The sequence below is a fragment of the Mastigoproctus giganteus genome, chromosome 4 (assembly GCF_048544385.1).
Source record: "Mastigoproctus giganteus isolate SK-2022 chromosome 4, ASM4854438v1, whole genome shotgun sequence".
In the NCBI taxonomy this organism is placed as follows: Eukaryota; Metazoa; Arthropoda; class Arachnida; order Uropygi; family Thelyphonidae; genus Mastigoproctus; species Mastigoproctus giganteus.
The window spans coordinates 227,782,344-227,806,874 of record NC_143578.1 but is presented as its reverse complement, the minus strand read 5'-3'; the positions used below and the strand labels follow the sequence as shown (position 1 = coordinate 227,806,874).

The following is a 24,531-nucleotide window of genomic DNA, read 5'->3' as shown; positions in this document are numbered from 1 at the left end:
CATCAGTTCTACATACACTTAAATGAACACCAATATCCTTCAATAATATCTATTGGTTATTATAAAAATCTTAGTAGCACCTACAATTATTGCTCTGAGTACTTCCCATTTACAATTTGCATTTGTTAACAATTTCAGCTGATCTTTAAAAAAAAAAAAAAAAAATTTTAAAACTGCCCAAGGGCACTGTAGCAAAAGCCTGTAGCTTCTTTGCATTATATGGCGAATACTATTACTATAATCACCATTAGAAAAGCAAAATTCCTCCCTTTATTCTTAAAAGCAGTTTTATCTTTAAATAAATCCCAATTCAATACATTATTATTACTATTGCCAGGTGGTTCCTTTACCTGAAGATTCTTAATACATGAAGGGTCACTGATGATAATCAGATCAAAAATATTGCTTTCTCTTGTTGCTTCTCTTACATGTTGGTATAAAAAAACAATCATCCAGGAAATCTAGAAATATTCTGCTACTGAGTGACAACCAATCACAGATTCTAATCAATATCTCAAAAGTTAAAATTTCTCTTGATAAACTATTTTGATTTATTGGCCCAATCTATTTGTCTGTAAGGTTGTTCATTATATTTATCACAACAATTGACCTATAACATACTCTTATCCTCACTTTTGTTTGAGTGTTAATGTCATATCAGAGTGACTCAACATTACACTGGAAACCTGTGTAATATTTCATAGTAGGTAGGGTATGCCACCCTAAAAATCCTAATTTCTTGTCTCACACTGATTTTACTGAACTTACCACTGCACTCACAACATAAAGACTAGAAGCAATTAGCAATTCTCCATGGCACAGCATTAATTGTTAAATGCGAAAGTTAAAAGTAGAAAATGGCATGTAATCAGTTTATCAAAGGTGCACACAAGAAATAACATTCTTAAATTATGATGATACTTACTTGTCATTCTCTCCCAAGAAGTCTCCGATCTGGGTCTTAAAGAAAAGAAATAAATTCAATACAATTTCATGAACAATTCAACTGTTTATACAGTACTAAAATGAGAATGTTTCTCAAAAAAAAGCAGAAAGTTAATTTTTTTTACAAAATTGAACACTTTATATCAATTCAGAATTAGATTTAAAATTAAAAAATGCAAATCAAATTTAAAATAAAAATTTTAGGAATATGAGTTTAATGAGTATAGTAACCATATAATACATATTCTCTTCTCTACCTTTCTATCTACTCTACAAACAAGTAGAAGCAAGAAATTCCTTCTCCTACCACAAATGCCAAGGTGACAACAGTTAAGCTTTAAGTGATATCCACAAACTCTTCTTCTCTTCCCAGTATGCACACTGCTTGTTGGGTACATCCATAAAATGACATAAAAAATCCTACTGATATACAGTTGGACAGCTGATAAATAGCTAATTATATGGTTGAATAACAGTGTTTCATAATGGTTAAGGAAAAATTCTATCTATGCAAATTCAAAAGAATCTTAACTATCAGTGCATGACATGCTGACAGGTACAGTAGACTCGACTTTCCGGGATAGATGGTAAAAAAAAAAAAAAAAAAAAAAATTTCCAGATAACCGATTTCCCAGTTAATCCAAAAATACATCACGTCTCCGACATATGTAAAAGATACGTTACAGGACCTCTTACGTAAGTCGAGTTTTACGAACTCGGGAATGACTAATATTGCTACTATATCTCTGATATGCCAAAATTACAAAAACCACATAATATCCTCAGAAAAATTAAGAAAAATTGTTACATATTTTTAATTAGTTCAATTAAATTATCTGGGGACAGCAATGAAGTAGTCGGAGTGGCACATCATTCTTCTCTTTCTTGGTGATTCCTTTCTACTTCCTTGCACCAATAATAATAATAATAATTATAATAAAAACATAAAAAGAAGAATAAACACATGTTATTGAACTGTAAAAACTGATATGTATTTTGTAGCCCATTGATTATTATAGTTGACTTCATTGGTGCCGATCCCTTCACCGCTTCTCGTATTCTGTCTAACATAATGCAAGTCCGAAGCTACTAAGTCTTGGACTTACTGTTTTGAAAAATGTGAGTGTCCTGATATTAGGTGATATTTCAGGACACTCCATTCCAGTACCGGTAACTTTCCAAAGAAAGATATCACTACCTAGTATGACAAGATAAGCATAAAAATTGAACCACTGCAGAGTGAATAAATGTCACATGATCAAGAGTGAGCATCTGCGTGGTTGGGACAAGATGCTTGAGATGGTGTGAACAGTGTTGTAATTTACTGAGATGTTTTGTAATGAGACAAAAAGACTGGATGTTGTCAATTATATGAACATAACTGTTGACCAAATACAGCACCAACTGTACTTGGTGAATAGTCAGAGCAGTTGCTGCACCCACCACATGGTAACAAGAACAATTTCTTGTTATGTTAAAAGATTCAAGGAGTGCAAAGACAAATTTTGTCATCTTATTTGTCAGCCTAAATGATCTCTAAATATGAATACTACCCAATCTTTGTAGTAACACAATCAAAATAAATGTCCCATTCCATCAGTTTCCAGAATTCTGTAGTCTCAGCGTAATGGAACTATCAGTGCTTGAAATAAAATGGCTTGTATTTATACAGGGTGTTTCAGTTAAACGTTTCAGAACTTCTAAGAGGGGTAGGGTACATCCTGACAACTCGAAATCATATAGCAATGTGGGGTCGGAAATGCTTTCCTGAAGCGGTGTTGTACACAGAAGCACCATAAAGAAAAGAGACCGTAAGTGAGAAATCGTTTTAATAATACATGAAAAGAAGCAAAAGGTACATGGATTAAAGTAAGTGTTCGAAGTTTCTTCCACGGGCTACAATGCATGCCTCACATCTCCGACGCATGGACATCCGAACGTTCTGGAATACTCCAGGCGAGTTTCGAATTTCTTCGGCAGCTACTGCGATTCTTGCAACCAGCTCCTCAGCATTGTCAACAGGGGTGTCATAAACTAGCGATTTCATATGACCCCAGAAATAAAAATCAAGACATGATAGGTCGGGTGACCGAGCAGGCCAACGCACGGGACCACCACGTCCCGTGCGTTGGCCTGCGAGATCACCTCATCGGACCTTACCTGTTACCGTGTCATCTAACCGGACCTATCTACTTGATCTTTCTGCAGCAAGTATTGCCACAACTTTTGAGAGATGAACAGATTTCTGCATCGACGCAACACACAATGTGGTTCCAACACGATGGAGCCCCTGCCCATTATAGCGGAGATGTTCGTAACTACCTGGATGCCACATTTGGTCAACAGTGGATCGGACGTGGTGGTCCCGTGCGTTGGCCTGCTCGGTCACCCGACCTATCATGTCTTGATTTTTATTTCTGGGGTCATATGAAATCGCTAGTTTATGACACCCCTGTTGACAATGCTGAGGAGCTGGTTGCAAGAATCGCAGTAGCTGCCGAAGAAATTCGAAATTCGCCTGGAGTATTCCAGAATGTTCGGATGTCCATGCGTCGGAGATGTGAGGCGTGCATTGTAGCCCGTGGAAGAAACTTCGAACACTTACTTTAATCCATGTACCTTTTGCTTCTTTTCATGTATTATTAAAACGATTTCTCACTTACGGTCTCTTTTCTTTATGGTGCTTCTGTGTACAACACCGCTTCAGGAAAGCATTTCCGACCCCACATTGCTATATGATTTCGAGTTGTCAGGATGTACCCTACCCCTCTTAGAAGTTCTGAAACGTTTAACTGAAACACCCTGTATATTTGTTCATACATTAATTTCAACTGATTATAGCAATTAAACTCTGTTTTACTGATATTTCAGTACATATTTCTTTATTACTGATAGTACCAATTACTTACTTTATCCAGTCTATCTTCTGTATGAAAAAATTCTGCTATATCCCAAGGTGTTGGGCCTAGTAGTTCATGGTCTTGTAGAAATGCAATTCCTCGTTTTGGTTTCCGATTAAATCTGAAAATGAAGTGATTCAATTAAAAATTCTACTAGAGATTAACTCAAAAAATAGCAGCTTCAAGAATTTAAAGAAACAAACAGATGCCCACCACACAGAATCCAATGTAATAGGATATCTGCTGTGATTCAAGTGAATACAAAATCTTAGAGGAAAAATTTTTTTCGGCCACACCTAAAGGGCAATTTTCATTAGTTTCCACAGAATATTTCATAATCTGACAGTACCCCAAAGTACTATGGCACCCTGGTTGAGAATCAATGGGCTACAATTTATTTCATAATACAATGGGAATCAGACAACTAACACAGTACAAGCATTTTATCACGAAGGAATGGGGGGAAAAAAAAAAAAACCAACCATGCACATTTTAAATAATACAGTGAGCCCGAGGTAAGATGTCTTATTATAACAACAAAAGAAACCATCAATGTGCAACTTTAACTTAAATATGAAGCAATATCACATTTTAAATCCATACTGATAAACAAACGTTTATCCCTACCCATAAATTAAGCTCACTGCCCTTGCCAATCACTATTTTACATTGAAAACTAACCAAGTACAAGAACTAACATTCCATTTTGCTGTTATTTTATGAAACACGTTAATTACCACAATCTTCTTTCAACAAACATTGTATGGCATATTAAATGCTGAGTAGAGGTGGTACTTTTTTTAATCTTTTTAAAAACTAAAAAAAGCTATGCTGTCTTAAATAACTAACAGTCAATGTCAATTAAGTTTTGAAATAAGTATTAAAACACTTCTATATACCATTACAGCTGCGTGCACAAAAGGGTATTCTTACCAAGAAACTCTGGGATTCTGTAAATTGCAGAATCTGGACACTAAGAATTTGTGTGACCTAACTGAAGTGTTCTGGGCTTTAAAAGGGTTATGTAAACTAAATGCCTATGACACCAGACCCTGCCAATGGAAGACAAAATAGAAGGCGAATGCCAATGTTGATATGATATGTGTCTATTTTTTTTTTTTTTTTTTTTGGTAGTTGTTGGCGCATCGGCTTCTGTGGCCATAATGCACCTCCCAAGATTTTTGCAGTACTTTCATCCAAGCCAGAGGCGGGATTCAAACCCGCAACCTTTGGGTTGCCAGGCAGGCACTTTACCCACCCGACTAGCCCAGTCGGCGATGTGTGTCTAACAGTGATATGATTGAATGATATGTGTCTAACAGTGATATGATTGAATGATATGTGTCTAACAGTGATATGATTGAATGATATGTGTCTAACAGTGATATGATTGAATGATATGGGTCTAACAGTGATATGATTGAAGTATATGAGTGGTATAACAGTGATATCATCTTTATTCTTTCTGAAATTACATATAGCACAGAACATAAATTTAAATTGAAAAGGATAGTTTCAAAACAGATGTGCAGAAATTTGCCTTCAGTCAGAGAGTAATTGATTGTTAGTATTATAATTTAAAAAAATTGCATAAAAAGGCAAGGAAGCAAACTTATTCTGCATTGGCCAAAAAACTCATATTATTCTCATGTCAAAAACTGCTGATCCAATCCTCCTTGAATTTTTCCAAAATACTCTCTGCTTCATTAATATACTCTCATTAATTTTATTGACTTCCCACAGATGGAGCCTTCTACACTTCAACCAAACCTCTCCCCCCCAAAGTGTAACTACTAAGCTCTCTACAGATCACTATCTCTCTCTCACTCACTCTCTCTCTCTCTCTCTCTCTCTCTCTCTCTCTCTCTCTCTCTCTCTCTCTCTCTCGAAGTTATATACATTTCTTTCAAATGCAGCCTCCAGACATAGATGCAATATTCCAAGTGTGGTCTCATCATCATCATCTTTGAGAAAGGAAAAACAGCTACCTTCTCTCTCTGTCTCTCTACTTGCAAAACACCACTTGCCTTGCCTTTTTGCTGCCTGTTCCTTGCTTCCACTGTATTTTGAACTTTACGCCTTTCTATATATTTTAGAATGGATGCGTAAAATGCAAGTCCATAACAGTAGAATGAAGGGACTGATTTGACCTTTTATACTTGGTCTTTTCGTTTGTATACTCATAAAACATTAGTAAATAAAGTATTTATTTACTAAATAAAGTGTACTTATGTTAAAAGAAACTGGGAAAAAAAATCATTAAATTTTTTTGGCTATAACACACTTCACTTATAACATGGGTATTAAAGTTGTTGCCTGATACCAGTGTTATATCAAGGTTGTGCTGTACTAAATTTTAAGAAAGATTTAGTAAATTATCAGGATCAGGGCAAATGAAATATGTAAAAAAAAAAAAAAAAAATTTCACTAGTCTAATTCAGTGGCCCTCAAGTGAAACCCACCATGGATCAATTAATGTTTCAAATATCACGCCTTCCCCAAGTCCTACTAAAATATTTGTATATACATTAACTTTTCATTATTATTATAATATATGGTCTCCATAGCCAAGTGGTCAGGAGGGGGAGGTGAAATAGCACACATTCCTTAAGCAGACCATTCAAGCCCTTGAATGCTAAATATGATCAACCCACCAACCCGCACTAGACCAGCATGGCAAATTATGGTCCATTCCTTCAACATGACTTGTTGAGACCTCCATCCTGCTGTGAATTGACTATAATATGTTTGTTTGTTTGTTTGTTTGTTATTTGGTTTTTAGGAGCATTAGCAACTAAGGCCATATTGTTCCGGGATATGCAGTGGTCATTCCCTGACCTTTCCGCATTCTCCGTATTTGGTGGTGACGGGCTCGAACCCCGGTCTAATCAAGAAGCGTGTGCTATGCACTGCTGCTCCTTCCCACCTGGCTACAGAGGCGCCGACTATAATATACTGTTCTTTTTAATAAATAATCATGAAATCCTTACAAATAACATTAAAAAAACTTTTAATTTTATGTGACAAAGACAATTTATATATATATATATATATAAAATAAGAGGTAATTTCAAAATTGACAAAATAAGGATGTTGCCACACAACTTACAAAATTGGCCTCTCTTCAGGTGTCAATGGCCAGGATTGCAAGCAAAATAGCAACATATCTTCAATTCTGATGTAAACTACATCAGAAATAAAAATGAGAATAAAATTTGTTACTGAAATAAATGAAAATGAAAACAAAATTTTGTGAACAAAATATTTTTTTACAGGGATTTAAACAAGAGGTTTTTGAAGATGGGTTGTGAACTTTAAGTTGACACTATGAGGACAATAAATTAAAAACTGGAATCGACAACAGAAATTCCTAGAAACATAACTTATTTTAGTCTAATCTAAGTAAAGAATAAAGAGATCTGAAAATATAGTAAAAAGCAAGAATGCTTTTTTACTATGCCACCTTTTATTTTTTTTTTATTTTGTTCAGAAAATTTTATTTTCTTTCATTTATTTTGGTAACAAATTTTATTCTCAATTTTATTTAGGTTTATGTTTTTTACCCTTTGGCTAATGGTTTACATCAGTAATTAAGACATAAACACACCGCTTTGCAATCCTGGCCACAGACACCTGACGAGAGGCCAGTTCAGTAAGTTGTGTGGCAACATCCTTGTTTTGTCAACTTTGTTATTATTTTATCAATTTTTATTTCTCTCTTATTTTGCTTTTTTTTTTTTTTTTTTTTTTTGTTAACTTCTACCACTCTATCTCCCTCAATTTTTTTTTTTTTAAATCACTTTATTATCCATGCTCTGCATAGGGTTAGCATTTGCTGCCTTTGACTGCACTTATACTATTTCCTCTTTTTCTGCCTTCTTGTTATTCTATTTAACATATATACTTACAACCCAAATATACATATAAATACAATATTATAAATATTTGGGTCTGGAAATAAAAAATAATAAATTAAAAAACCCTATATTTTGTAGAAAAAAATGCATATAATCATGTTATTTAGACATATTTAAGAAATTTATCTTATTTAGCCAAATAGATGTGACTTTTGAGACACCCTATATATATATATATATATTTATAAGAGAATCCTCATTTGCAAAACTCCTTACAGCACCCTTGAAAAAAATTATTTTAATACTAACTGAAAACTTTGTGAACAGTGCCATTGATTGAGAAACTGGTTTAGACTATTCCTATAATCTCTCTCTCTCTCTCTCTCTCTCTCTCTCTCTCTCGACTAAACAAGTGGTGTTACTACAGAAACATTTTTCTAACATCGGTGTTATGGTGCAACATTGGGTATGAGAAAAGGCATATGTTCATAGTTCAAGTTTTAATACTCCACCTGCCCACCGCCAGAAAGTAAAGAGGCACCATTATTGTCCTACATTTGAAGAATATGAAAATAAAAATCAGAATTTTGATCAGGAATAAAATTTATAAAAATTATTGTGAATAAGAGAATGGTTCAAGGTTTACACGAAATTTTTTTTTTTTTTTTTAAGAGAAAACAGCAGTATGATAAAACAGTTTCACATTACATCATGGCAACACTGTTCTCACTTCATTTTATCGACCCACAGCATCTACATAACTAACGTGATACAAGGTGGCATCGGACCTTGTCAACCAAGTACTGAACAGCATATCAAATTTCTGGCAAAAGGGAACATAAAAGATGAAATTTATAGTCATAAATGCATACTAGTGTATATGAATTTGCAATGAGTTTTCAGAAGAACATGAAGCAGTCAGCAATTGACTGCATGCTCATGTTTAGCCAAATGCTATCACCAGCATGAACGTTTGCTACATCAAGAAAATGATTTTTAAGGAGAAGGGAAAAAAGGAAGGAGGCATTAGAGTGTGAAATCTTGCATTCAAACACAGTTTGTATCTGAGCCAATGAAATAGCATTTAAGAGAGAGAGAGAGAGAGAGTACATCCAACTAGATTCAAGTTCCAACAGGTGGGAGGGAGGGAAAGTGAGATAATAAAAACAGATTACTAAAGAGACACATTTTCTGTCCTTCAAAGATTGGAATAAAAGTTTCAGTTTTTCATATATATAAACTTACAATTCAATGCCCTGTTCGATAATTTCTTTTTGTTGCTTCAAGACTTCAAACTGTTCTGGATTATCTGATGGCACTGCCACTGAACTTGATGTTGAACTAAGTGAGTTTGTACTGCCATAACTAGTTATTGTACCTTTTCCTGAGTCTATTTCTTCAACTTCTTTTTGACGTTCTGAACCTGTACAGAATTCAGACTTATCAGAACCTTGTATATTTCACAAATTATAAAAATATAATAAATTCAACTGATTTAATTAGTTCAATTCAATGTAGTGAATGTTATCATATCTATTCATAAGCAGAAGTTCAGAAACTAAAATCTACTTTCCACTTGCCTAAATCTACTCACCCAAACACATACAATAAACCATCAATTTAATTGACCTCAATTTAACAGATTTTGGAAATAATGGATAGCATCCACTGAATCAGGCTTTTCATCCAGATGGGATCCAGCAATGTGGCTATCTCATTCTGGTAGTAGTTACAAAGAGTTAAAACATTTAAATTAGCAATAAAGCAAATTAATTTGCAACCAACAAGGAGACTGGGCTTGCTTTTGTTTATCAATACAGTAACAAATAATTACAGAGAAAGCCCGAAAATGCCATATGAAGCATTTTTGGTTTTTCTGTATGACTGCATGGGAGCCAGAATTTTTCTCATTATCACCTTCCATTAGCCTGCCAAGTGGGTCAGATATCAGAAAAGTATCACTGAACTTCCAGCAAGGGCTACAAGGACTTGAATCAGAGTTTCCACTACCATTATACAACAGCAAATTCAAGCTCCTTTTTAATCACATATCTGCTAAGTACAGTACAGTAAAATACAGTATTACTGTATTTTACTACACCTTAATGTAATTTTTTCATGTGTTTTTTAATGTTTAATGTTTTAAATTTAAATTTTTGTTTTTATTTCATGGGATGCACATTTTCCAAACATTCTGGGTACCCTGGAAGCTATATGTATTTCTTGAGTTGAATGGACAACTGGATGCTTTAATCTCATATAGTGTGTTAAATTGAGGCTTTATCATATATGAACGTACATGTTACTGTACAATTTTTATGAAATTTAAATTTTCTTATAGGACTGCAGCTGTGTGAAACTGCAATATGATATTAGCAGCTACCAATACAGCTTTTTTCCCCAACTTGTGAATTAAGTTAACAGCATTTCTTGCTTATGTATTGTGTACTCAGCTATCTAATAAAATAAGGAAGTTAATATATCAGCAATTAACCACTTGCCTGACTTTCCAATATACTGTGTGTGTGTGCAGACATGCTGATTGAAAACTGGTTTGCCCATATGTTGTATGAATATCCATATTTCAATAACTGCTTTGTTTTGAATACAAATATTTGTTAAACTATCATAGCATTATGTGTTTTGTCCATAAAATATTGTTTTTCCTATAATCATAATATGATAACTGCAATAAATGGCTCTACTTGCGACAATTTAATAATATCAAATTGCATGTTACTTTTCACATAAATGTATAGATGAAGATTTCTTTGACTAGCATGCGATGTTTGCTTTTATTTCTGAGAGTATATAGTGTAGTTACTTTTATATTACACTGATCTTCATAACAGACTGTGGGATAAGTGCAATTCAGAAATGGAATTTTCTCATAGTGAACAGGTTCTGTCAATAGATATTTCCAGTTTATCAGATATTAATTCAGAAGATGATCACGACCTGAGTGCAATTGAACTGTAAATCAAATATTGTAAATTCAGTTTCAAATAGGATGATAAACAGAAGTTTCACACACACTGGACCAATATTTCATGTGGTGGCCATCAAAGTGTCAAATGGAAACAGGAATAACAAAATGCACCACATGCCAATGAAATTTAATGTTCAATTTATAAAATTCAGATGCACTATTGTATAATTTAAATAAATAAATACAGTCAGTTCTGCTATGACGCGCATTTTTGCAAAACGAATTTGCTCTAACACGACTGACATATTAGGGAACAATGCGAATATACCATGATTTTTGCGTTGGCTCATGCACAATTTCATCTATGAGTAACACAAGGTGAACGCAAAACCCAGCACCAAGCTGAACGTAGCAACCTGCGCAGCAATGCATACAAGTTTTCGAAGCTTAAAAAATGTTAAGCGTCAAATGTGCGAGAGCTATATTTCCCATTTACTGTAATTGTATTGGTCGGAGACACACTGTTGTCATTCATTGTATTCACAAGATAACAAGTGATATTGTAGGCCAACTCGTTTTCAGGAGCTCACATTTTTCTCTTTGAACAGAAATTTCGTGAGGTGGGATACCATGAGCAGAGGAGCACATTTCTGGAGGTCACTAACATTAAACAAAAACAATTTGCAGTTCCTGGTTTATTGGGCTTTTCTATAGTTGCACAGCAGTATCGTCACTGTCCTCCCCACACTGGGTGGAAAAAGCCCAGGTTCGAATCCCGTCAATGACGCAAGGAACTTTAATGGGCTTTTTTCACTCTGTAGCTGCGTTAATCGGTCTCAGGCATAGATAGCAAGATTTCTTTCCATCCCACCAGAACCCAGCATTTATTGTCCAGCAAAGCAGACAAATCGACCAGAGAACACACAATTCACATTGGGTAGTTGAATTAGCATTTTGGGTGACTCTAATAAATAGTTTGTTTCTTTTTTCAGAAATAAACTATTTATTTAATAAATAGTTTGTTTCTAATTTCAGACCCTAATAAATAGTTTGTTTCTTTTTTTTTCTGTTAGTGCAATCCAATTATAAACTGGTAGTAAACTCAATCTTACTGCATTTGCAATAATACCGATAACTGAAATTCTGTGGGTTTTTACGTTCTTATGGTGAAATGTGTTTTCCCCTTCCATGAAAACTTCAATCATATAAAAAACAAATAAATTTTCAGAATCTTCACTTCATTTCTATTTTTTAAGCTTCGTAAACTTATCTCACTTGTGCAATTTGCGAGTCCCATGTTTGTCGTTATTGACTGCTTATCTTTTTTACTGTTTTAAATGTTACAATCCAAAAAAAAAAAAAATAAAATAAAATAAATAAATAAAGTCAGCGAACAGAAATATTAATCAAACTTCACATCTTGTCAAGGTAAAGTGCTATATTTACTGTAATATTTATTTATTTATTAGAAATTTAAGACGTTTAAACCTGTGTTGGCAATTTTAATAGGTTTATAACTTTTTTTAGTGTTTTACTGGTATACCAGACTGAATATTTTTTTGAGTGCTCTGCCCCATCCCTATTTTTCCCATAAGCCCTGTTGTTTTTAATGTGCAAAATATCATAACATGTCAATTTTTAGGAACACATGTATCACGTTTTAGCAGAACTGACTGCAAACATCTTTTAGTAGCACTTATCATAACAAAAAAAGAATCATTTCAAATTTCAGTAAAGTTATAATCGTCTGATTGTAACTTTAACTGTAATTCTGGAAAACAGACTGGGTCTGTGTTTTCCAGAATCACAGTTCTAAGTAAATGGCGAATAAACAGTACAATGGCTACATTGGGAATATAATGGTATCAGGTACTACATAAGATAGAGATAAACAAGATAACTGGGGTGGGGCATTCCACAGCCTATTTTCTTTGCAAATGTTTGATTACAGCATGTTTCCCACAACTTGAAATTCAAAAAATAAATAAATAAATAAAGTCACATCTGAATACAGTACACAAAGCAAACGTGTTAACTCTTCCAGATTTTGCGATGCATGGAAAATCTTGTGTGCCCACACTGACCTTATTTGCTTGATTTGACACCATGTGATTTTTGACTATTCCCAAAATTAAAACAGGATATGAAAGGAAAATAATTTCTATTGATTCAAGAAATCCAATCAAACACAGTGGGCCACCTAAAGGTGTTCACAAAAAGATTTCAAAAAAATCCTTTGTTCAGTGGTAGGTATGGTGGAAGAAGTTTGTGGTAGCAGGAGATTATATCAAAAAATATTAACAATATAAACATTTATCATTGAATAAAATTAAAATTTTGCATATTCCAGAAATTTTTTTTTGTTTTTAAATAAATGTATGTGGGCTTGTACAGAATTTGGTACCTGTACCTTATAGTGGATCTGATTAAGGTTTATATGGTTCTGAGAGAGAGAGAGAGAGAGAGAGAGAGAGAGAGAGAGAGAGAGAGAGAGTAAAATGAATGAAGGCAAAGTTTTCATGGTACTATTATTAATGTACATATTAATGATGTCAGAGCCACATATAAATAAAAATTAAGGGGAAAGAATTATAAACTGGATTTCCAGAAATATCCCTCTATCTATCATATATTAATTGCTTAAGTAAATAGCCTTCATGGGGAAGTTGAGCTGACAGTGTCAGGAAATTCAAAAGCCTGCCAGAGCAATTGCTTTGGGAAGGAGGAATTAAATTGTTGCAGACTATTTTGGAGCTTATATTAAGTACAGTCAGTGAAAGACCTAACAACTCAGTGATGAAATGCATTCACAATATGTAAGTTGTCAATATAGCAGCAAGTCGGAAAATATGCACTTTAGTCAAAGCTTAAATAAAACCGGCACTCACCTCATGATCCGTTTAGTTGCATAAATTATATAAAAAAGGGGAGTATGAGAAGGTCTCAGATTAAAAACTAAAATCATAAGTTAAAAGTTAAAATTAAGCTCCGCTATGTTTAAATAAGAATAAGGCCAATAGTCGTGAACAATGGACTTTCGTTAAAAACATCTTAAGTTGGCACTAAGGATATGAAGGATAGAGAATCGGCGTGAACTTTAAGTACCCGAAATGTTTTGCTGAACACATGGTATTTTAATGCGTGCAAGATTCCAAATTGGGGAAAGGGAAGCCGGAAGTTTGGTGTTGAGGACTTCAAGGTTGGTGTTAAGCCGTCACCATTCTATTATGAGAGTTTCGTATTGAAGGAGCTTGTAGCTTGAATTTAATTTAATAATGGTAATTCCATCGTTCAAGACTATTGGCCTTATTCTCATTTAAACATAACTTTACAGTTTTACTTTTTAAAACTGACAACTAGAGGATAATGCAGTGCACCTCTTCCTCCTCTGAGCTTAATTTTAAATTTTTAACTTATGATTTTAGTTTTTAATCTGAGACCTTCTCATACCTGTTTTTTTTTATATAATTCATGCAACTGAACGGATCATGAGGTGAGTGACGGTTTTATTTAAGCTTTGACTAAAGTGCATATTTTCCATCTTAACTTTTGGCATTTTAAGCTGTTGCTATTTTAATTATAGTCATTATAGCAGCAAGTTTAAAACTCAAGTAAATTCAGAGAGTAAAGGCAAAGAGAGCTATATTGATAGGGTAATAGCTTCACTTGTACACAGCTATGGACATATTACATTTACTACAAGCACTGACCTCATATCATGACCAAGGTATACCTTTTCATATAAATTGCAATATACTTCTCTATGGAACAACAGAAGAGTGGGAACGAGATTAGCTCTGTGCGGGCGAAGTTTTTATGGCTTAAGCAAATAGAGATGTTTTCTTAAATTTTTACCATTTTATTGATTAAATTGGCATATTAATTATTGGCATAATCCAGTATTGATATGGAATAGCATTATGTATATCTCGAACTTGATAGCGTAAAACTAGATAGCATAATAGGTAGGACTGTAGAAGGAATCTGTTAGATAAGTACAGTATTGGAAATTAATCAATTAAATTTATAAATCCTTTTAATTTTTATTGTTAACTTAATTCTATTTAAATAGAAATCATGCTCCAGATTAGAGCAGCAAAGCAACTTTCACAAAGTAGCGAAAGTGCTGCAATTTGCAGGAGAACCATAGGGGCCAATTCTCCAATGCATCACAGTCTAAAAAAAATGTGCAAAATGCAACATGTTTGCAGATCTCTCTCTCTCTCTCTCTCTCTCTCTCGAAGAAGAAGAAGAAGAAGAAGAAGACATGATCTAGCCATGGAGGATGTCTTTGTGTGCTAGGTGCAGAGAATGTGAAGAAATTAGTGCCAACTCAGCATTCTGATGGGTACCTATGAGAGCTTGAAGAGTTGGGTGGATGCCCTCGAAGGAATTAAAATGGGGTGCCCATCAAGTTCTCAGCTGTCCAACTCAATGCCAGAGCACATGCTAATGCACCAGGCAACACAGCGACAACCTTCAGGGCAGAATGTGCTGGTCCCACAGGAGCTAGTTATTGTTGGTGACTCAATTGTCAGGGAAACGGGAAATATATTGTGCAAAAAGGATAGATGGCATAGGACCAGAGTATGTCTGCCAGGGGCAAAAGCTGATGACGTTGAAGAGCAGATATCTTTTAAGAGCACAAAAGGTGATATCATTGTACACATTGGCACTAATGACATTAAGTGTAGGAGATCTGTGGATTTACTAAGCAAGTAGAGGTCAATGCTGAAAAAAAAGTTGTGAGTTAGAGTTAAATTTGAAAGTGTCTGCAATCCTAATCCAGGCATGATAGGAGGGAGTACATGATGAGAGCCTTGTCAATCAATTTGGCAATAAAAAGATTGTGCAGAGCTCATGGGGTAGAATTTTTCTCAGCGTGGTATGTGCTTGTTAACCACATGCTGTCATGAAACAAGTAAATATATGGGCTGTGTTAGAGTAACTAAGAGTAAGAACAGGTGCATGTATACTAGCATGTACACCAGTGCTAGGAGAATAGTAAACAAATTTGATGAATTTGAAGTGCAGGTTAAGACATCCAAGGCAAATATTGTTGGGATATCAGAGACTTGGTGCCACTCAGATATAAGGGATGCAGAATTGGAATTTGGGGAGTACAATGTGTACAGAAAGGATAGGAAGGGAGGAACGGTTATGCTGTTAGTTAAGAAACAAAATCTAAGGAAGTGCATCCAGTTGACATAGATGGACAGTGCAATGTTGAGTCACTTTGGTGTGACATAAGCACTGGAAAAGAAAAAATGAGGGTAGGAGTTTGTTATAGGACTAATAACTCTGATGAGTACAACGAACAATTATACAAAGAAATAAGAGTGGACCAGTAAATCAGAGTGTCTTATAATGGGGGATTTTAACTTCCCAGATATGGCCTGGAACTCGTGGATTGGTCACTTGCACACTAGCAAGGCTTTTGTGGATTTACTTGATGATTGTTTTCTACAGCTGCATGTTAAAGAGGCAACAAGAGGGCATTATTCATGCATTAAGAATTTACAAAATCAGGAATGATGTGATTAGGGAGAGAATTCAGGTTGAAAAACTCCAGAATAGGATTGAAAGGTCCCATTTGAAATGGTTTGGATATGTCAAGAGGATGAATGAGAGGCGTTTGCCAAGAAGAATGTTTGATTTACAATTAAGGGAAAAAAAGACCAAGGGGGAGACCAAGGATGAGATGGCAAGACAGACATCATAAAGACTGATGTAATTAAGACAGCAGGAAACTGGAGTGAAATCAACGACGGAGAGAAGTACGTGGGCAGGGCATGGTGGCGAGGCTTCATACGTCGACCCATGGAATAATAGATGATGATGATAAGAATTTACAGATAAAGGAACCACTAAGTAGCAGTGATCACAGTGTACTGATGTGGGATTTACTTAAAGATGTAACTACTATTGAGGGTAAAGGGAAGGGTTTTTACTTTCGTAAAGGCGACTACAGTGGTCTCAGAGATCTTTTAGGTTCTATACAGTGGGACCGACTGATGATGTTACCCAATTCTTATTCTAAATGGGAAGCATTCAAGGATGTAATCTTGGAAGGTACTAGGCTTTTTGTTCCAATTAAGAAATACTGCTCTAGGTATAGGTCCAAATGGATATCAGATGAACTAATGAGACTCGTGGCAGAGAAGAAAAATGCATGGGATACATATAAATTAATGGGTGACATGGAAGCCTATGATAGATATAAGCTGGTCTGTAACCAAGTCACAAAGGATATTAGGCAGGCAAAGGCAGATTATGAGAAATATTTGGCAAAGGATGCAAAGAAAAACAGCAAAGAGTTCTTTACCTATGTAAACTCTAGAAGGAAAGGGATGAATCAGATTGGTCCACTTGATATCAATGGTTTGACTGTAGACGATCATTCTCAGATAGCTGCTGAACTAAATGAGTATTTTGCATCTACATTCACGTGAGGAGCTATTCAAAGAGGAGAGGGGCCAGATGTTTATCAGACTCTGAGAGGGAGTTGAATGATTTTGTAATAACTGAGAGCAAAGTGGAGGAGAAATCGTTGAAGTTAAACATAAGAAAGGCACCTGGGGTAAATGGGATCTATCCAGTTATATTAAAGGAGGTGGCAAAGGAAGTAAACAAACCCTTAGCCATAATTATGAAAGAATCCTTGGACTTGGGGGGGGGGGGGGGAAGTCCCCACAGACTGGAGATTACTGTTTACTGATTATTGTAATATTGATGAAAAGATTATACCCATCTTTCAGACAGGCTCTGTTATAGTCAAACACTGTCAAAACAGAAATTTCAGTATCTTATTCACTTAGTCCCTTAAAATTAAAAATAGTTGCCAGGAGTAAAACTTTCACAGAACTCAGAATTTCAACTCTGAACCAGCAGTGATGCTCATAAACATTTAAACTACTAGACCAATTAAAATATACAAACTTCATGTACTATGGCACTGCTTTTCTCAAAAACATTTTTATAATATCTAGGCGGAAAAATAGTTCTTGATATAATCTTTATTCCACTATTTCACTAACGTATCATTTCATGAATTGATCTGTACTGCAATTATGAAAGATTGGAATATTACAGTGATAGTGATGAGATTGACATTGTTTAATACAATATTGTTATTTCCAAATTTTAATTAACTTCTCCGAAAGTAATAAAAATAGCATACCTAGGTTAGCTTGCTGATTGGGATTTACATACAAGTCCTTACTCCATTCTACCATACATTTCAAAACAGAAACTAGACATTCTAAGCCTTTAATCCTCATGGACTTTTCTTGATTGATTGTTGCTCCCAACTCTAATGCTTGCCTTCCCTATAAAACAAAACATTCAAGGTTTTGGAAACGAATTTTAGATATAGAGAGTGAGGGGAAAAACTTCAGTCTACTAAGAATAGCAAAAAAAAAAAAAAAAAAAAAAAAAAAACACCCCACCCTACCTGTGCAGTTACCCACTCTTATAAACACCTATGTGACTGGCTTTTGAATTTCCCCAAACTGCCAACTTCTATTATCTATGATTTAAAAACTCACTGGCTGAAGTAAAGCTTTCTAAAATTTGATTTATAATTATTACCCTTTAGTTTCAATTTGAGGAAATTCAGATTGTAACTACAGGTGAAGGAATATTGCAGTCCCCCTTGGTTTATATTAGGATTGCATAAATTTCATTCTCACTCATTTTACTAATCCCTCCTGAGCCTAATAAATCATAATCAGGTCCTCGCTAAGTACCTTATAGAAAATCTCCTTAAGATTACCATTAAGCTCAGTAGCAAACGTATTCAAAGTCACTCCTCACATGGGTACCTGTTTGCTAATCATAGCAAGCACACTATCCATACTTGGAAACAGTATTTTAAAGTGTGATCTCAAATTGTTGTACACTAAATTATAACCTTCCTATCTCTATAAGCAATTGTTTCATAAAACATTGACAGGACATTTCATTTTCTTATTTCTGCCTATAAAAAAAAAAAAAAAAAAAAATAAGCAGCCATTATCAACCCACTGCAGGATGGAAGCCTCCTCAACAATTCATGCTGAAGGAAATGGACCATAATCTGCCACGCTGGTCCAGTGCAGGTTGGCAGGTCAACCGTATTTAGCAGTCAGGGGCTTGAACCCAGGTCTACTCAAAGAGCGTGTGCTGCTGCACTCCCACTCCTGACCACTCGGCTACAGAGGCCTTTTCTGCCCGTATTGAACCTCAAATTTCTTTCTTCCTCTAGCATTTTTATCTCAACCAGCAAAAGTATGTTATTTTGGGGTTATTTCACAAATGTTAAAAAATTACATTTTGTAGCAATAAAAAAGGTGCCATATCTAATTATACTTGAAGCATATCTAAGACATTCTAAAGGATGTGTTTCAAAGGATAAGTTCCATTTGATTAGAGCAAGGCATTAGTTGAACTAATATATAGGGTGTATCATAACATGTGGGATCCATTTCCGAGTTACGGCCACTTTGGTGTTCCAGCAATTCTTTTCACAAATTGATTTAACATAGCTGGCTCCATTCAATTGTTTACAAACAATGCTAGTATCTCATAGAGAGACTTGCTGACAGCTATGTAAACAAGATCCTGTAGTGTTCTTTAAGTGATTTCAGTTAGTTCTCCTGAGAAGGGAACTATATTTAGAGTTTGTTATTAACATTCTGATACTGTGCATTTGCTGTAATAATGGAGGCTTATTCAAATTGAGAGATTGCAGACATGCATCTCCATGTACGGACTCACTAGATGCAATGCAGCGGAGGCAAGACATCTGTATGCAGAAAACTTCCCTAATTGTCATGTGCCAAATAAGACCTTTCAGAGAATATATGAATGCCTTGTAGAAACTGGTTCATTTAGAAAATGAGTTTCAGATGGTGGGAGATCCATCAACACCAGGAACAGCAAATCCAAAAGACACCTGGAACTTTTGAGTAAGGAAGGAGGTCTATGATGATGCATTTGCAGGCTTGTTTTCAGGTGCACGGTGATCATTTTGAGCAATTCCTGTAAACATAAGCAGATAGTTGCTGGAATGCAAAAATGGCTTTAACTCAGAAACAAGGAGAAATCAGACCTATCTTTAGATGAACTTTTTTTTTTCTTTATTGTTTTTAAGTCCAAACCTGAAATGGGTGCCACATGCTATGATATATCCTGTATATATAAAATAGGAAATAAGGGCAAACTAAATGTTGAATTTTACAGGAATTTCACTCCTTAGCATTCTAGGTAAAATCTATGCAAATGTTTGGAGAAAAGAGAAGTATTGTTGAATATAACCTTTGGGGAAGAACATTGAGAGAGAGAGAGAGAGAGAGAGAAAGTGGTTTTTTACTGTAAAGAATCTATTGTGAAATAACACTTTTTTATACTACATATTACAATTAATATATTATTGAAGTGTTACAAAAAAGCTGAAATCACCTTTTATAAACTTAATACAAAATTTGTCAAACTTTGAGGTTCCTCTGAATCTTGTCAATAGACCTTGTTGAAGCTGGAACAAAAATTTATTGGAAACAGCAACTGATAAAAAGTTGTGTGTGTGTGTGTGTGTGTGTGTGTGTGTGTGTGTGTGTGTGTGTGTGTGTAAAATTAGCATTAGCATGGGCACATGATGCAAGAAAGCAAGCTTATATAGCATCAGCTAAAAAAAAAAAAAAAAAAAAAAAAAAACACACACACACACACCCTTCTCATTTCACCCATCCACTCACTTCAAATGTTTGTCTAGATCTGCCTTGAATCTGTTTAAGCTATCGACTTCTACGACGACAGATGGAGGTTTGTTCCAGCAATCAACCACCTGCTAAAGGCAAACTTCTGCACATCTATCCTACAACTGTCTTTCCTCAATTTGAATTTATGCCCTCTCAGGTGATTATTCTGAGCAAGAGGAAGAATCCCATCAGCACTGAGCATGCTCAAACCATCATCATCATCATCAGCCATTTTCAATCCACTGCAGGATGAAGGCCTCTCCAGCAACTTTCCAGTTCCTTCTGTTTTGAGCACTGGCCATCCATTTACTACTCAAAAACTCATGAATTTCATCTATCCATCTCCGCCTTTGTCTTCCAGGTTTTCTTCTAGCTCGTCTTGGGTACCATTCTGTTATTTTCTTAGTCCATCTGTCATCATGTCTTCGAGCTATGTGTCCTGCCCAAGACCATTTCAGTTCTTTAGTTTTGATAAGAATGTCCTTTACTTGAGTTTGCTGCCTAATCCATGTGTTTCTCTTCTTATCTAACAGTCTGATTCCCAATATAATTCGTTCCATTCTTTGCTGTGTAGTTCTTAGCTTCTCTTCCATTCTTTTGGTGAGTGCCCAAGTTTCACTTCCATAAGTCATGGTGGGGAGTATACATTGATTCATTATTTTACGTTTCAGACAAACTGGGATATTGCTCTGCAGTATGTGACTATATTTCCTGAATGCTATCCATCCAAAATTTATTCTTCTCTTGACTTCCAGCCATTTATCATTATTACAGATAAGTATATGACTCCACCTTTTCAATTACTGCTCCTTCAATTATTATTTCCCTTTCCGTGGCATATTTGTTCATCATTACTTTTGTTTTAGCCATATTCATCTTTAGTCCAAAATCCTTACTAACTGTGCATAACTGATTAAGATTTTCCTCTAATTCTTTGGGATCATGGCTTATGACCACAATGTCATCTGCAAATCGTAAATGGTTTAGGTACTCTCCGTTCACATTGACTCCTTTCTGCGACCAGTCTAATCTTCTGAAAGCTTCCTCAAGTAAACAGCTTAGGAGATATTGTGTCTCCTTGTCGAACTCCTTTCTCGATTTTAAATTTGCTACTGTCTTTGTCTAGTCTGATAAAGGATGTAGCACTCTCATATATTTTCTTCAAAATCATAATATATGGAGTATCTATGCCTTGTCTTTCCAGTGCCCGAAACATTGCCTTATGCTGTATGGAGTCAAATGCCTTTTCATAATCCACAAATGCCAGGCATAATGGTGTTTTATATTCATTTGCTTTCTCCATTAGCTGTGATATTACGTGAAGGTGATCCATAGTTGAGAATCCTGTCCTAAAGCCAGCTTGCTCTTTTGGTTGATTCTCATCAAGTATTCTTTCTAATCTGTTAGTAATGACCCTTGTGAACAACTTGTAGATATGGGATAACAAGCTAATTGGTCTATAATTTCCAATTTATGATTTATCTCCTTTCTTATGCAGCAAAACTATGATTGCATTATTCCACTGCTTAGGCATCACACCTTTTCTAATGCGCTTTGTGAAGAGCCTTGCCAGTTTTTGTGTTATGTCTCTTCCTCCCAATTTTAACAACTCTACAGTAACTTCATCTTCCCCCGGGGCTTTCCGATTCTTCATTTTCTTCAATGCATGTTCTACCTCATCAGGAAGAATATCGGGTATGTCATATGTGTTGCTACTTTGCAATCCATCTTCCCCACTGCTGGTATCATTCCCTCGCTCCTTGTATAATTCTCTATAGTAGTCTTCTGCTATTTGAATTATGCCTTCTCTTCTGTTTATAAGTACACCATCGCTATTCTTCAGTTTCAGTATCATTTGTCTTTCTGTATTACTGCTCATGGCTGCTGATTTAAATCCTTTGTTTTCCCTTAATGCTTGTTCTACTTTTCTTGTGTTAAATCTTCTTATGTCCTCTGAGTCTCTTTCTAATGGCTTTGCATAACTCAGTATACTCAATTTTCTCCCTGTCGGTGTTTTTCTTGCTCTTCATTTGTCGTCTTTGGTTCATCATGACAAGTGTTTCTTGACTAATTTTTTCTACTTTGGATTTCTGTTTCCCTATAGGTTTCTTGGGCTTTATCACTTTCAGAAAGTTGTAATATTCCTCGTCGATATCTTGGTCCTGAGCCGTCTTCGTTCCATTCACTAATCTTGTTGCCCTTCTCTGTACTCGTTCCAACAGCTCTACATCCTTCTTAAAATGAGGCCTCCAGACCTGTATACAGTACTCAAGGTGTGGCCTGACCACTGCCTTATACAAGGGAATAATCACCTCCTTATCCCTATTAGGAAACTTCCTGTATATCATTGACAAGACACCATGGGCTACTCTTGCAGACCGTCTGCACTGCTCAGAAAACTTCATATCTGCCTGCACAAAACTCCAAAACCCCCAGGTCCTTTTCACTCTCTACCACTGTGTGTGTGTGTGTGTGTGTGTGTGTGTGTGTGTGTGTGTGTGTGTGTGTGTGTGTGTTCACGCACTTTATAAAGCATTAGGAGGTGCCAGGATCAAATAGTTGCACTAAAATGAATTACAGAAAAGACATTGAAAGATTGGGGGGGGGGGATCTGCTATTTCAAATTTTAGAAAAAAAATAGCCTCAAGAATCATCTCTGAAGGATAATAACAAGTTTGTTAGTAATTCTGGGTATCTATGAACAGTTATTAATGAATATGAAAGATTAGTCATAGAAATAAAAACAAAATAAGTAAAGCATGAAGTGTTGGAAGCCAGTCAAAAAAATTCATTTAGAGCAAAAGAGAAATCAGCCAAAAGCCAAAATTAGCTACTCATAATGCTTAAGCAATGGCATGAATAAATAAGAAAAAATAATGAATAAATAAGAAAAAATAAAAATAAATGAATAAATAAGAAAAAATCTTTAGATAACATTCAATTACAGGAAGCTCATAAGTCTTTCGCAGACAACTATACACTGCAGATTCTATCATTCTATCATGAATAATAATAATGGTATGGTCAAACTTTTATAACAATATTAATCTACCCTTAAATACAGTCAATGCTTTATAAAACTCACTTCCAGTTGCACTTGGTTTGATGTAAAAATGTAATGAACTAAACACTTTCTCCCCTCATTTTGAAGGTGCACCTTTGCATGGTGGATTGTCATAACACTAAATAAAAAAAAGTTAAGAGTTTGAATGAAGAACTTTCAGATTCCCATCCTCATTTTGACTGCTGCTAAACAACTAGAAAGATTAATTCTACATAAAATTGATGCAAGTATGCACAGGTTTCCAATCAATTTCAAAACTTCTATTCTGTACTGTACTGTAGTCAATCTGCATGTAGAATTAAGCTGTGATGAATTGAAGTATTCAAAGACAGTGAAATTCACTTACAAAAGACAATGATCAGAAGATTTAAATTTTTAAGCCTTCTCATCTTATAAGCAAAATTCTAAGCTCAACAAGTATAAGGTTTATTAAGGCTTAGATATATAATATTGTTTATAAATCAAGGAAACTGTGACATTGCTCATATCAGAAGTAGATCATCTAGATTTGGAATGTCGACCACCTCAGGTACACAAGCTATTACCACAAAAACAGTATTAAAAATAGATTTTTACAGACAAGAGCTCTCACATCATTGTCATGATATAAAATATAAATTACTGAAGTAGTTACTATAGTGATCACACATTTCAATCTGAAATTAAGGATTTTCGAATCTCTAGACAAAAACTATTCCCAAATGAACATTTTAAATGTCCAATTACTGACAGAATTTTTAAAAATATGGAATTTAAAATCTCCTTCAGTCACAAGTCAAGTAATGATGTCTGTATTAGGCAATTTTTTGACAATCATCATGTCAATTAAGTTAATATTTTAGCTACAATCAGCATGAGGATGGGAATCCAAAAGCTCTCCATTTGAGCTCTTGACTTTATTTTAGTTTCAAAGGGATTTTAGTGAAATGACAATTCAACATGCAAATGTGCACCTTCATAGAAGAAGCAAGTTACTAGTTCTTAGTTCTTTACATCAAACCAAGTGGAATTGGAGGTGAGTTTTGTAAAGCATATAAAGCATTGGCTGTACAGTCAGTTCTGCTTTAACTTGCATTTTTTCACAATACGAATTTGCTCC

The 24,531-nt window shown here is 35.0% G+C and overlaps 1 protein-coding gene across 2 annotated transcripts in view; it reads right to left on the bottom strand.

The window, feature by feature from the left end:
- Sec71 (ADP ribosylation factor guanine nucleotide exchange factor Sec71) overlaps window positions 1-24,531 on the bottom strand; it is a 508,300-nt gene that overhangs the window by 363,644 nt on the left and 120,125 nt on the right. For both annotated transcript variants that reach the window (XM_090371201.1, XM_090371202.1), the window contains exons 12-15: window positions 17,812-17,959; window positions 8,948-9,125; window positions 3,855-3,966; window positions 926-960 (exon numbers count right to left, since the gene is read on the bottom strand). In XM_090371201.1, coding sequence (XP_090227327.1) covers window positions 926-960; window positions 3,855-3,966; window positions 8,948-9,125; window positions 17,812-17,959 — 473 coding nt within the window. The remainder of the gene's footprint in view (window positions 1-925; window positions 961-3,854; window positions 3,967-8,947; window positions 9,126-17,811; window positions 17,960-24,531) is intronic.